This window comes from Python bivittatus, unplaced genomic scaffold (assembly GCF_059951505.1).
Source record: "Python bivittatus isolate LINGU-HERP-01145 unplaced genomic scaffold, Pbiv_v1 ctg000440_np1212, whole genome shotgun sequence".
Classification (NCBI taxonomy): domain Eukaryota; kingdom Metazoa; phylum Chordata; class Lepidosauria; order Squamata; family Pythonidae; genus Python; species Python bivittatus.
This window is the reverse complement of record NW_028277063.1, coordinates 314,762-329,162: the sequence shown is the minus strand read 5'-3', so window position 1 is coordinate 329,162 and position 14,401 is coordinate 314,762. Positions and strand designations below refer to the sequence as shown.

The 14,401-nt window shown below is 37.9% G+C and overlaps 1 protein-coding gene across 1 annotated transcript; it reads right to left on the bottom strand.

The window, feature by feature from the left end:
- Window positions 1-450: 450 nt before the first annotated feature.
- On the bottom strand, window positions 451-8,796 carry LOC148215683 (vomeronasal type-2 receptor 26-like). The gene is made up of 6 exons (XM_088142377.1): window positions 8,735-8,796; window positions 8,094-8,385; window positions 6,317-7,168; window positions 3,030-3,257; window positions 1,892-2,018; window positions 451-1,367 (listed from the first exon to the last, which is right to left on the bottom strand). Exons 1-6 carry the CDS (start codon window positions 8,794-8,796, stop codon window positions 451-453), a joined length of 2,478 nt encoding a protein of 825 aa, XP_087998503.1.
- Window positions 8,797-14,401: the final 5,605 nt, after the last annotated feature.

The following is a 14,401-nucleotide window of genomic DNA, read 5'->3' as shown; positions in this document are numbered from 1 at the left end:
AACAGAAAGTTGAAGGCCAGTGGGGCAGTGGATTCTTTATATCAGAGAAGGACCACTGAAGGTCCTGCAGTCCCCACTGACCTTTTAAAAGTGGCAATTAATAGGAAATGAGTTGGAAAGGGGAAATTAATAATTACATCACTATAAAGTCATCTCATTACCATTTTATTGTAACTCAATATAAAGAAGATAAAATCTTATTGAATAATTAAGATTAGCTTTGGCAATCCCACCCACTACATTTCTGAGGGTACTTTCAAGCTTATTAGTCAAAGACAAATGTCCTAAAGCTGGGAAAGGCTGTGCACGATTCTTTTCTTTGATATTGTGTGTATGCGAAGCTTCTTACACCACAAAATTAGAGAATAAAGACATGTATTCCTGAAGAAAAAACCCTTCACCCATTCACTGTTATCTCTAGAGAGAAATTTGTAGGAATTAGGCCACTGTTCATGCTGAGATTGTATCATTCTTTCTTCTGACTAGCTGCTCTCTGGTGTTCAACTCTGGTCTCAGCACAATAATGTAGCACTTGGGTAGGAAAATGAAAGCCAGTAAGCCACCACCTGAGGCCAAGATGGAAAAGACCTCCACAGCCACCATGAATTTCCCCTTGGTGCTCAAGTAGGTGGGCACAAAGGACACCCAAACACTGCAGAAGACCAGCATGCTGAAGGTGATGAGCTTGGCTTCATTGAAAGTGTCGGGCAACTTCCGAGCAAAGAAGGCCACCGTGAAGCTGATGATAGCCAGAAGCCACATGTAGCCCAGCACAACATAGAACATGATTTCTGAGCCTTCGTTGCATTGCACTAAAATCTCACCCAACTGGGAGTGCATGTCCAACTCCGGGAATGGAGGAGAAATGCTCAGCCACACAGCACAAATGGTCATTTGAATAAGGGAGCATAGAACAATGACTAAGATGGCCAGCCTTTTCCCCACCCAACTCCGCATGCGATTCCCTGGCTTTGTGGCCATGAAGGCCAGAATCACAGTGATGGTTTTGGCCAACATACAAGACACTGCAGTGGAAAAGATGACTCCAAAAACTGCCTGCCGAAGGAGGCAAGCGGCTGTTCTTGGGTAGCCGAGAAAAAGTAAGGAGCAGAGAAAACACAGCAGCAGTGAGAAGAGGAGGGTGCAGGTGATGCCCCAGTTGTTGGCTTTGACGATGGGAGTGTTCTGGTAGTGGATGAAAGTCCCCATCACCACAATAGTGATTCCTGAGAAAGAAACTGCACAAGTAGCCAGAACTGCTCCCAGGAGTTCTCTGTAGGATAAGTAGGTGACACTTTTGGGAATGCACTGATCTTGCTTCTCATTTGGATAGTGGTCTTCTGGGCATTTTTCACATTCCTTGGCATCTAAAATGTATAAATAAGGTATGTAAACATTCTGTATACTGAATTTCAATTGAAATTTTAGCAAATATTCCATGGTGGATATCTCTTTATGCAGAGGTGAGTTTGAACATCTTTTTAGACAAGGCTAGGAATGCTGTGGTCCTTCCAGCTACCAGACATGTCCTGAACCCAAACCTCCCCCTTAACTTACTCTGTCACCTTTTTGAAATGTGAAGTTGATAATTGACCTCTGCTCTGTATGGAAAGAATCAATTATTTTTAAAATGTTTGATGTGACAAAGATTTATTTCCATAATTTTCATGTTAAGGTACAAGACATTTCCTGAGGGCAGATGAATCCCATGGAAGAAATCTCCCCAATTTCTTTGAAAATTATGGACTTTTAAATAACTAAATCAACTGGAAGACAAGGAGGATTCTCCTGAAAAATCTGTTCTTTTTCTTAAGCATTTATAGAGAAAACAGTAATGATTTGAGTGGAGTACAACACAGTTGTAAAAAGAATATATATATTTTTTTCTTACCAATCTGGACAGAAATCCTTCCATGTGAACAGTGAATGCAGTCATAACAGCACACCTGCTGGCCCTGCTTAGTTAATTTTTGTTGTCCAGGATGGCAGCTTTCCACACAGAGAGAAGAGGGGGGTACCTAATGGGAATGAGAAAAATGGACATTTACAATAGAGTGACTCCTTGTTTTTCGTTAACTGGTCAGCAGTCATTCTCTAATATTATCCCTCTGAGAACTCCTGTCGGTTAGAGGAAAGTATTATGAACTTGTATGTTCTTTTAGTATACTTTTGGAACTTTCAGGAATTCTTCACTCATGTTGAAGACTAAAACAAGGGCTCTATTGATGTCCCCTACCCTGTGAAATAGAGTGGAGTTCCATGATAAGGCTTATATTAGAATGGCTTTTCTGCCTCCTCTGCTCTGCCATCGGGGGAACTGCACAGTATGAGCTTCAGAGACCAGGCTGCCTTGATGTGCCATAGTCTTTCAAAGCCCTCACTGCAGGAAGGCCTTGAAAGAGAAAGGGCTGGAAGCTGCACCAAGCTCTTTCAGGTGGAGGCGAAAAGAAATGGTGGCAAAGTGTGAGAGTTCGTTCTCCTGGTCATGAAAACAAGACTCGGCCCCCAAACCATGCCAACTGCTGCACCTTCTCAGAAGATGCGTGCTCCTGAAAAGGTGTGATGAAATGGATAGCAGTTCTTCCTCCTAAAAATGCATATATATAGGATTCTCATTTGAAATCAGAGAACTCGGTGGAATTCTTTTGTTGTTATCAGAATCTTCTTTCCAATAAATGCATTTAGTCAGAGCTCTGCCTTGGATTAAGTCTCTCCTTTCAGGCTGGAGGGAATGAGGTCTGACACAGATGAATGTATCCAGACCTCTACAGGAGGGGAATGCTCACACCAGCTGAAATGACTAGTAACCAGTAAACTCTGCTTCTGTGCCTTGTGGGTCAGCTGACAGCACTGCTGAGTGAAGAATGGAGACTTGAGAACTTTGTAATTTCTTCAGACTCCTGAAAGATATTTGGATTCAGTGGGAAGGTGCCTGGTGACTTTGAAAGAGTTTCTCCATTTCTAGTGTTGAATTTCAGCTAGTCCAGAACAGAAAGAACCCCCTTGTTTCTGGGGAGTTTTCAACTCACCTGAGTAAACCTTGGGTGCCATAGAATGGCACTTTCATTAATGGTGAGTCCTTCCCTTTGAGAATCTTGGGACTCAATCCTTCCAACTTGGACTTTCTGGAAAGATCGATTGGGGAATGTGATCAAATTGATGATGTTGTATTTTAGCCTCACATTTCCATTCATATTGAAAATTATTTCTTCCCCAGCGCTATTGTTAAAACGGAGATTTTTCAGGAATAAGCGAAGCTAAATGGGAAGAGGTATAGATGAGAAACTGGTTCAAGGAATGGGAGGTAAAATGAATAGCTTCATGCTTTAATATATCAAATTGACAGGGTTTTTTTTTTTTCCCTAAATTCCCACATTTGATTTCTCCCTCTCTCTCTCCCTCCGGAAACACACACACATAACACGCATGCCAGCACACACATATACACACTCATGCCCAGATAATAAGTATTAAATTAGATAATTTAAGACTTCATAAAAAGAAAAACCATATAGGCCCAGAGTCTTCCTTATACCTTTGTCAACATAAATTCTCCTTAGGCAACTCTAGACTTAAACTACCTGTTACTTTAAGAAGGTAGGTAGGAAATATATGTTTCCTAATTCTTAATTTAAAAGTGAGCTCACAGGCCTCAGTCTACATTTGGACTTTACTATAAGTCTTCTTAGCTATCATTTACATATCCATAATGTTATCTTATCTATGAATCTAAGGGAAAACAGCACAAAATGGTAAATAACATTTTATTGACTCTATTTGTTAGAAACCTCCTCCAGGATTAAAAGCAGCCTATCTTAGAACATAAGGTAGTGGAAAAATGATTAAATTAAGTCAAATTGTAAGACAAGAAGAGCCTTTTGATTTTCCTTATTCCCCTCACAATGTTCTGGCAAAAGACCACCAGTAGACAAGAACAATGACAAGCTGGCAGGATTTGGAGGGTTTGAGGGATGGCAAACACAATCCTGTCAGAGACTTCCGGTAAAGCTATGGTGTGCTAGATGTCCCTGCCGAAGGGGAATGGCATTTACATCAGAGATTGGTGGCCAGATGTGGGATCCTGGCTGATGAAATCTCTCTCGAGAAAAGAGAGATCATGAGATTGCCCACCTGCACTCCCAACAGCTGCTCCACACGAGTAGACGACTGGAACCAAGGTTTTTCTGGTTGGCTTATGCGGCTGGGAGTCGAGGGATTCCATCTAAGCTCACAGTCTAATACAGCCTTTGTGGACAAAAAGCTTGACCAAGCCCCATTTCTTAATTACCCTTGGAGTTGTTCTTTACTGCTTTTGAAATATTAAGAATCTTTGGATCAATTTTTCATCGCAGTTTCCTTCTCCTTAGCAAAAGTAGGTTAAATATCAGGACTCAGCAAAATATTATTTTTTGGAATAAACAGCAAGCGGGTGTTTAGTGTGTTGATTTTGGAAATTTAAAAGAAACTAAGGTTCCTGATGGATTTGGAAGAAAACATTTGAAATTAATTATAAGAACCCTGGGTTCATGGGAAAAGAAAACAACAACATGATGGGATGGGAGTTTGAAGGTTGGACACTAGAGGGAAGTAGAAGAAAGTAAAGATTACAATTAATAAAAAGGAATCTTTAAATTCAACTTGTTAACAAAGAATGGAGCAAAATACATTAACAGTGGATGTTTTGAAGGATATTTTTGAACAAAGGACTCAGAAATTAATTTTAAGAATGTTTGATGCCATAGCTGGATGGTGCATTAACCATGTCTCAGAAGAGGAGCAAGTTATACCAGATAAAATTAAAATTGATTTGAATGTGGATTGAAATATGACAAGTTACAAGAACAATATGGAAAAGGTTGATATCCTGGACATACAATGAAACCGGTTGGTGTCTTAATACTTAAAAGGGAAATACAAATATCAAACCAGAAGAATGATTTGGATAATCTTTATTTATGGGATGGAGAAAACAGGTATGTTAAAGTTGTGAAGGATTTTCTGAGAAGGGAGAAAGAAAAAATGAAAAGAAATCAACTTCTAGGACAGTATTTGAAGGGATTAAAAAACAAGATTGTTAAAAGTACAGGGAAGGAATATAGCATTGGCTGATTTGATCAAGGTTAAGTAGATAAGTTTAAGTAGGCCTGACGCAATATGGTTCATGGGGTCACGAAGAGTCGGACACGACTTAACGACTGAACAACAACAACAAGTAGATATGTAGTTATCTGTGGTAACTCTTAATAGACAATTGCTGATAAGGAAAGAATGATGAGGCTTTTGGATTTTGTCTATAGTTAAGAGATGAGATATGGGAAGAAGAGAGCCTTTGTTGTGTTTTAAGAAATGGTGAGAAGTTACTAAAATTGTTTATAGTTGTGAAAAAGGGGGAAGTTACTTCTTTATATACTTTCTTTTTTCTTTTTTCATTTTTTCTTTTCCACACTTTCTATTTTTTCTTTTTCTTTTTTGTAGTTTGTATTAGTTTTTATTTTTTCTAATTGTAATCTCTAATAAAATTATTTTTAAAAAACAGTTTCATCCTGTGATAATAAAAGGAACAATTTTTTCTTTTTTCAGATTCCTAGGCATGATGAAATTCCTATTGATGTGTCTGCCTATCTGTCTTTCTATACAGATAAACACACAAAGATATACAGAATTGTTTTTATATTATTTAGATTATTTGACATGTAATAAAAGAGACACGAGAGAGTCCCAGAAACTTCTATCTGTTGAAAAACAGATATAGAAGTTTCTGGGACTCTCTTGTGTCTCTTTCATTAAATGTCAAATAATCTATGTTCTAGTATATCTGTTTTTCAACAGTTCTGTTTAAGTATCTCTTTGACTCAAAAGATAGGTTTCTTTAAAGATATAAGTAAGGGATAGATTTAGCTTTTCCATTCTTTATGGTAAAGTGAGGACACAGAATTTTATCTGCATTTGGACTTTCCTATAAGAAGCCGTTTTCTGAGCTATCATTGATATTGCTAAAAAGTTGAGAGTGAAAGCGTGCATTTTGTTTCTGACGGGTGAGATTAGTCAATCTTCCAGGGAGGGGAAGATGGGACAGGGTCATGAGATTATGGTTCAAATTAAAAAAATGTTAAAATTCTTTCACAGTCAAGCAACACTTAATGAAGAACCTGAGAATTTTACTGTTTGCATGTCTACTTGGATATTAAAAAGTAATATAATGGAACTATTTCTCTGTAGACAAGCATAGGATCAGAAGAGATATATAATTAGCAAATTGCACTTGTCTCTATTCACAATTGCAGCAATGTTGCTGTTGAATGGCATCATCACTAACCTGCCAAGGTTGGCCTTTCAGCAAATTCCACTTCTCTCCATTGTCCATTGTCTTCTGCCTGGCTCTAGATGCATACATGGCATGGAGAGCATGTGCCACAGCATGCACAGCATTGTAAATAGCATAGCTCTGGCCAGACATCTGCATTTCAAAGATAGTTCCATGGAGACCCCTCAAATCCTCTTTCCCAGTGCAGTTTCCTTTATTTGGCAGCCTTAGATTATATGCTGGGAGTGAACATAGAAATGTACTGTACCAGAACTGACGAAGGAAATACACGTTAGAGTGGTGTGGATTTAGGTTCTCAAGGAACTCCTGAAAGCCTGGGACCACATTTGTGTGTACAGCAAAGGACAAGCTGCCGTTGAAGGACAATGCTGGGAATCTCTGGGGCTCAAAAACAGAGGTGACGTCCCACTGACCACTTATGATCCAAACCCTCTCTATTACCATGCCAATCATTTCATAATTTTCAAGAATGATTCGCAAACCATCCATAGACTGTAGGTCTCCATAAACAAGCATTACATTGATTTTACTGTACCATAAGGTAGCTGCAATGCTAGCGAGTTGCTTCTGCTGGAATTTATTGGAGATATACCGAATCACTATTGGGATGAATTGAATTAAAGAAATGCAGATATCATTCTGGAGGAGCTTTGGTCTCAGAATTCTGAAAAATCTCTCTCCAGTGATGTCTTGTGGGATGAAGAGGCCAATCCAATTCCATCCAAAATATTTCAAGAGTTGAATAATCCCTTCATATTGGAGGCTTTCATGTGGAGTCATCCAGAAGAAAGAGGGGAACTGAGTTTTATCACTCAGTGCAGGGTCAAAAGAGCCATAACTGAGCTGTGCGTAGGAAAAAATAATGATGCATTTCAGACTAGGTATGTATCTCAATAAAGTAATATTTCATTACTAAAGGAACATTATTCTTTCAGTCTGCAAAATATATTTAAAAGTAAAACACTTTGCAATCAAGTCTGAGGTATCACGTAGGAATGAGTGAAAGCCACAGTGCAGCCTATACCAAAGGCAAATAAGTACAACACAGGATTCACCAGCTTTGGGTATTCAATTCTACCTCACTCTGTCTTGATGCAAAAACCTCTAAGAAGCTCTAGCCCCAGTTAGTCAACTGAATGCTATTGCATCAGCCACCCCAGAAAGATGGGGGAAACAAGCATCTTTTGGCAGTTGCTTCCATAAGATGCCTAGATAGAAATGGAGAACTATTGAATTTTGAGAAATAAAAAGTCCATCCTCACAACAAACTTGATCTTTGGAGCCAGAGTACCGTTAATATCCCAGCCACTGGTTTCTGGAGAAAGTCATGCTGACAAATCTCTCAGGCTCTAATTTGGGTGATCAGAAGTAGAAGACAGGTAGGATTCAATGACAAGGGAAACTCTTCATGAAGACTGAGAGGGAGAGAATATTTTTCACGTAGCAAGAGCTAACTCTTATTTTGGAGTTTCCATCATAAGAGTAGAATATCAGGGGCTTTAATGATGAGGTTTTTTTAGTAGCCTTGGCAAACTGGATGTGGGATGAACTGTTTGCATCTGATATGTAACATTTGTACCTATGAAGGATCACTGCTGTGGCAATGATAAGTCATACTTTACAATTTGCTGAGATGAAATAATCTGTTGAAATGTCTGAGTTCCCCAATACTTCAGTTGCTTTTGAGCCCCCCCCCCCGCTTTTTGTCCCCATGGAATTTCTCAGCCACCACCCATTTATTTCTAAGCATTTCTATGAACCCCGATACCTGTGGAATCTTGTAGGCATTTAAGATGTTGGCCATCTGGATGGTGTTTGGGGAGGAGAGGTCACCAATGACAGCCATGACCTTCTGATCCTTTATAGAATTATAATTAGGAAGACATATTTGCTCTATGAAGAGGAGGTTCAAAAGATACTCACTGGCTTTCAGTGAATTAAATGCATTATTATACACTTTTGAGCCCAAGGTGATGTTTCGTAATAAGTTCTCATTCATGTTGATCTCCTGAATGGCGAAAGTGAAGGCCAGGATGTGCTGGAAGTTTTTAGGCAATGGGCTGCAAGAAGAATTTTGTTTAGTTCTATACTCTTAAAGTGAGACTAGTATTTTAATTAAATAACTTCTTTCATAATGTTTTTCTCTGTGGCTAAAAATAATGTGTCTGTCTACTTTAATGAGTATTAGCGAAGTGAAGTATGCACCCATGTTCTGTGTGTGTGTGGGGGCGGGGGGGAAAGCTTGAATTGTTAAAATTCTGTAGCTAAGAAGTCCGAGAGATGAGGAAGGCATGGAATGAGGAGCTAAGATGGAGTGTCTGAATGTCATTTGAAGATCATTTGGGCATCTAAGCCCCACATGTTGAGAAGTTTAAAACAGGTCATGGAATGAAGAGGATTATTTCATACCTGTTGGGCAGCAGTGCAATTTGACAAGCAGAAATTGATGGATTGTGCCCACGTTTGGGCATATTGTTACTCAAGATGTAACATTTTATCACATTCATTTATTTAAACGTGTCCCACCTTTGCACACATCAGACAATCAAGGAGGCTTACTACATGAAAAGTACAAAACTCAAACAAGCTCAATCTATTTAAAATAAAAGCATGCATTAATTTTATATACACAAATGGGAGGGGGTATTGTGCTGTAATGGGTCCTTGTGAAATATTTGCAAATAATAAATAAGTTATAAAAAGAAAACAGTGTAATTATATAAGGGGAGGAGCATTTATATATATGAATAACTTTGATTAGTACATGAGATGGTAAATATTTTTGACAGGGATTCCTTTTCTTTTTGCATACAAAATAAAAAATAGAGGAAAATATTATTAAAATCAAACTTGGGAGTGTTTCCCATAAGCAGATTAATTCATATGTAGCAACACCCAGATGAAAAACCAGGAGTCTACAAGGGACTATTCCAATAGCTGTTATCATTAACAGGAGAGACATATAAATAACAGTCATGTCTAAACCAGTTTTAATTCTCATCTAAAGTGGAAGAATTTTAACCAAATTCAGTTGAATTCAATCACAGTAAAGCAAAGTTGAAATACAGATCATTGTTTTGTTCAAAGAAGTACTTGCTTTCCTCTTAAGGATCCTGCTGGGCGTTCCATAAAGCTGAATAAAGACAATTCAAGAAATATTGTAGACACGAATTCTGCAATGATAACATCACTGGAAGAAGCAGGGAAACTGAACTGAAACTTTGGCTTGTTGTCACAGATGGAGTGAAGGATCTTGCTGAAAGAAGCCTGAGGCAGGATAAGGCAGGAGAGCAGAAACATCCAGGCTTTGAATGCCAAAGTAATTTGGCCCCAGTCACAGCAGTAGAGCTACATCTTCATCAACACAATTTCTCTGGAACAATGGAATAGAGTCTCTGTTGTTCTTATGCATAGCTGAAGTTATTGACTATAATAATTACAACCAGTGAGTCATAATACAACCTACTGAGCATCACGTGGCTGTTAATATTAAACTTTGTTAAGTCTCACTAGGTTTCGTGCTTCCATAAAAAACAAACTTAATCATTATGATTTTGATAATTAAGAGGTAGAGAATCACCTTTCAAAGCTGTTCAACTACTTTCCCAGTTAATGGAACTGTATCGTCCAAAACTATCCCTTGTCTGCTCTTCATCAAATCAGAAGTTAAATACATTGATTCCCTTAGGATCATAACAGAGTCTGAATGGCTGTTCTAGTGGCTGATCAATTTGCCTTAGGAGCACTTCTAGGTATTTCTTTCTTTTCTTTTTGGACATCTCATTTTCATTAGCTATAGAAAGAAAATCACAGAACCTAAACCTTTGTCTTCTGATGTAAGTTTGTGGGATTCAATAAAAGTCTTCTTATAGGCTCTTGCCAAAAAATTTCCAGCATGTCTTAGCTCTTACTGTTGCCCTTCACAAGGTCAACAAGGATAAAAGCTTGTTACCAAACATCACTTTGCATTCCGAAATATATGACAATGCTTTCAATTCATTGAAAGGCAGTGTCAGTTCTCCTCTCTGAATAACACTATTTAAGACATAAGCAGGTCAGCGACATCAGTGAATGTGCACTTGCTCTTCCTCCTAAGTGTTATGTGGTATCAAAGTCACAATGGCCCACTTTGCTCTTCATTAGACAAACTAGCCAATGAGAATGAAACATTGGATCCATACTTGACAACTGAAATGGCCATATTGGAAAAAGAAACCCTCTTGGAGCATATGTGAGTTTTCAAAGACAGGGTCCCTCTGGTCTCACACTAGGCATCCTTGAACAATGAAGGGGAAGGGCTGGGTCCCCATTTCCAACTTATCATGGTAGAAATATACCTTGGTCACACCTTTATTTTGTCATGTCCCCAGGATGCGGCTTTCATCTGCACGCCAGTCCATGAGTAGAACTGACTTAGGTCATTCATAGCTGTTCATGTTAAAGAAGCATTTTCCTCCCATCAGCTGGCAGCAATCATTGGGAATTCCAACATCTGAGTCATATAACCCTCTATTCTATCAAAGGGAAGTTGGATGACCTGTGAGGAATGGAAACCGCTTAGTCGCGACTAGCCACTTAAAACAGGGATGGGCATTCCCTCCCAGGAAAAGTGGGATAAAAATATCACCATCAGTCATCATGATCACCATGATCATCCTGCTGTAGGGAGAGGAATAACAACAAGGAGGATTGTTGACCAATGCTGGAAAAGCAAAGACATTCTCAGTTGCAAGTGTCTATTTCTGTCACCCCCATTAGACTCTGTCCTCTTCTGCTGGTGTTGGAAGCTACCATATTGAATACCAGAAATTAAGTAAGCTGGAGGAACAAATATGCTGTTATGATTGCTTCTAGTGTTCAGAGGAAAGTATGTCAGTCCAAATTCATAAGGAAAAATAATATATACATTTCTTTAAAAATACATTGTGTTCTACTCTAAAGGAGGACTGCTGACCCATGTTGGAGAAGCAAAGACATTATTGATTGATTGTTTATTTTTATCCCCCCCCCCCCATTAGACTCTGCCTTCTTCCACCTTTGTGAAAAGCTGCCACCATGAATACCAGAAAATAAGTAAGGGGAAAAAAAACCAATTTCTTTAAAAATACATTGTGCCCTATTCTTTTTTTTTAATAAAAACTTTATTAAGTTATAAAAAGCATAAAGATAAAAGCAAACTAAAATTAATAATCAAGGAGAAAAATAGAGAACAGGAGAGTTAGAGATAAAGAATACAAAAGTGATGGAAAGTAAAGAAAAGGGAAGAAAAAGAAATTACAAAAAGAACAACTTCCAACTTCTTATATAGCAGATGTAGATAAATCATATAATAACCTCCTACTCTAAAATGACATCTTAACATACATATTTTATATAACCTATTAATTTAACTAATCATCAAATCCACATATCATAATTTAATTTTTTTCCTGTCTCCTGCAAAATGTCCAAAAGGGGCTTCCAATTGTCATTAAAGTTAGTCAGTATTTTTTCTCTAAGCAAAGCTGTCAATTTTGCCATCTCAGCTAACTCCATCATCTTCACCATCCATTCTTCCATTGTAGGTAATGTCAAGTCTTTCCACCTTATAAAAGTCTAGCTGCAGTTGTCTTAAAACAAAGGTCCATGAGCTTTTTCCAATTGTTTATCCATCAGTCCCAAAAGGAAGTCTCTGGTTTTAACTGTATATTAACCTTCAAAATCTTCTGAATTAATATATGAGTTTCGATCCAATTTTTTTTAGCCTTATTACATGTCCTCGAAAGATGATGAAAAGTCCCTTCTTGTTGTTCACATTTCCAACATATGTTTGAAACCCCTTTGTACATTTTTGAAAATCTTTCCGATGACAAATACCCTCTCTACATCATTTTATAGAAATTCTCCTTCAAGTTATAACACAGAGTAAATTTTAACCCTTTCATCCACATATTTTCCCATTGTTCCCTTTGTATATTATATCCAAAGCGTTTAGCCCATTTTATCACACAATCTCTAATTTGTTCATCTTCTGTTTCAAATCTCAATAAAAGCTTACACATTTTAGCAATAAGATATTCGTCATTAGTACACAATTCTGTTTCAAAAACAGCTTTGTTTCATTCAAAACCATATATCTCTTTTTATCACAGGGAAAATGCTCCTTGAACACTGGTGCAGCTGGGGACAGCTGAGGTCTCTTTCACTGATGGGTTGGTGGTGAGATGTAGGCAATGTCATAAGGATATTGCAGAAAAAAGATATTGCCTGCACTCATTTGTTGGAAGAAGAGCAAGGCCTGAAGAGATGTAATGGTTAAGATGTTGACTTTGGATTGTGAAGAGCCATGATCTAATTCACATCAGTCACTGACTGGGAGTCTTTAGGCCTCTCTCTCTGTCACCATTTTTTTCTCTCTCTCTGCTTGTAGTGTTCAGGGAACATGTAAAGATGGAGATGTTGTAGGGATGGAGAATGAGGAGAAATGGAATTTCTTGAAATCTGGCCAGGGTTACATTAGAACAGAAAGTTAAAAAGAAGTAATACAATTACAGGGTGACCCTTAAACAGGAATGCTTTGATAAACTATTGGAATGACCTCCCTGCTATATTTCCCACTAGTAGAACCCTTCTTGATATTATCAACATGTACAATAAACAACATTGTTTATGTTGCAGTATCCTTTGACACCATTCCATTCATACTCTAAAGGAAGGACAGTTGCCTGGTTTATTTTATTTATTATTTATTTATTCATCAAATTTGTCACTGCCCATCTCGTGAAGCGGCTCTGTCAGGGTCATAGTATTAGGCACTGAGCTACACACATAAATGCTTTTTTTTTTTTAATAAAAATTTTATGATGTTTTTCAAAAAAGTTAAAATACAGAAAAATCAAGAAAAAAGAAGGGGAAAAAAAGGGAAAAGAAAAAAAGGGGGAGGGAATAAGAGGGAGGAAGAAAGAGTAGCTTCTAAGTTTCCTTGGTACAGGAATAGATAAAAATATATTTGCCTCTTACTCTACTATCTAAAAATTTACATAATAAAAATAGTTTTTTATCTAATATTCAGAAAGATTCCTAAAAATTAATCTGTTTGAATATTACATATGATTTGTACAGGATATTTCTATAAGTATAACATCAATCAGCAAATCCCAAAATCAAAGTTGCATTTTTTTGAGTATCAAACAAAAATCTAAGAGTGGTTTCCAATTAGACACAAAGTTAGGGCCCTTCTTTGAGCAAAGCAGTGAGTTTCACTATCTCAGCCAATTCCATTAATTTTAATATCCATTCTTTAGCAGTAGGCATTTGTATGTCCCTCCATTTTTGCACATATAGGAGTCTCGCTGCAGTTATCATCTAAAGAAATGAGATTCCTTTATACATCTTTGACAATTTGTCTGGTGTCAAATACCAACGATACATCATTTTATAGAAATTTTCTTTTAATGTATAATTAGCTTTAACTTTATTCCACAAATGTTCCCACTGATCTAACATTACATTATATCCAAGGTTTTTTGTCCATTGAAGCCTACAATCTTTAACATATGCATTTTCCAAGTTCATCTTTAACAAAAGTTTATACATATCATGGAATTTTTGTAAAAGGCAGGAGCCCAATGCTGAGGAGGAGAACCATGTTTATTGCAATGATCATTGGATGCCTGTTTTCTAAGAAAGAGGGACCCTGAACAATAGAAAAGCATAGAATTTATACACTTTTGAGGCTGAGAGGTGGGAAATCTGAGGGATCTGATTGGGGGATAGGTTTGGATAGATGTTAAATGGGGGATAAATGATTTTTCTATTGTGAGATAAGAACCACGGCAAACCCTTCAGCAGACAGGTGATGGCCCTCCCATTGTTTCAGTAGGATAGAGGGCTATTTTTGGCAGCAGAACATGATCACTCTTGGGTCATGCAATAGCTTGGAGCTGATCCTGTTTTGCATGAGCAAAGAATGGAAGAAGTGGAGAAAAGAGATTGCAGGACAGGAAAGGGCGAGGGAGCAGAAAGAGAGGCAAGAGGGAGGGGAGAGTAAGAGTTTGCTGCAGGAGAGGCAAAGGGGGGGGGGAGGAGAGTTTCCAG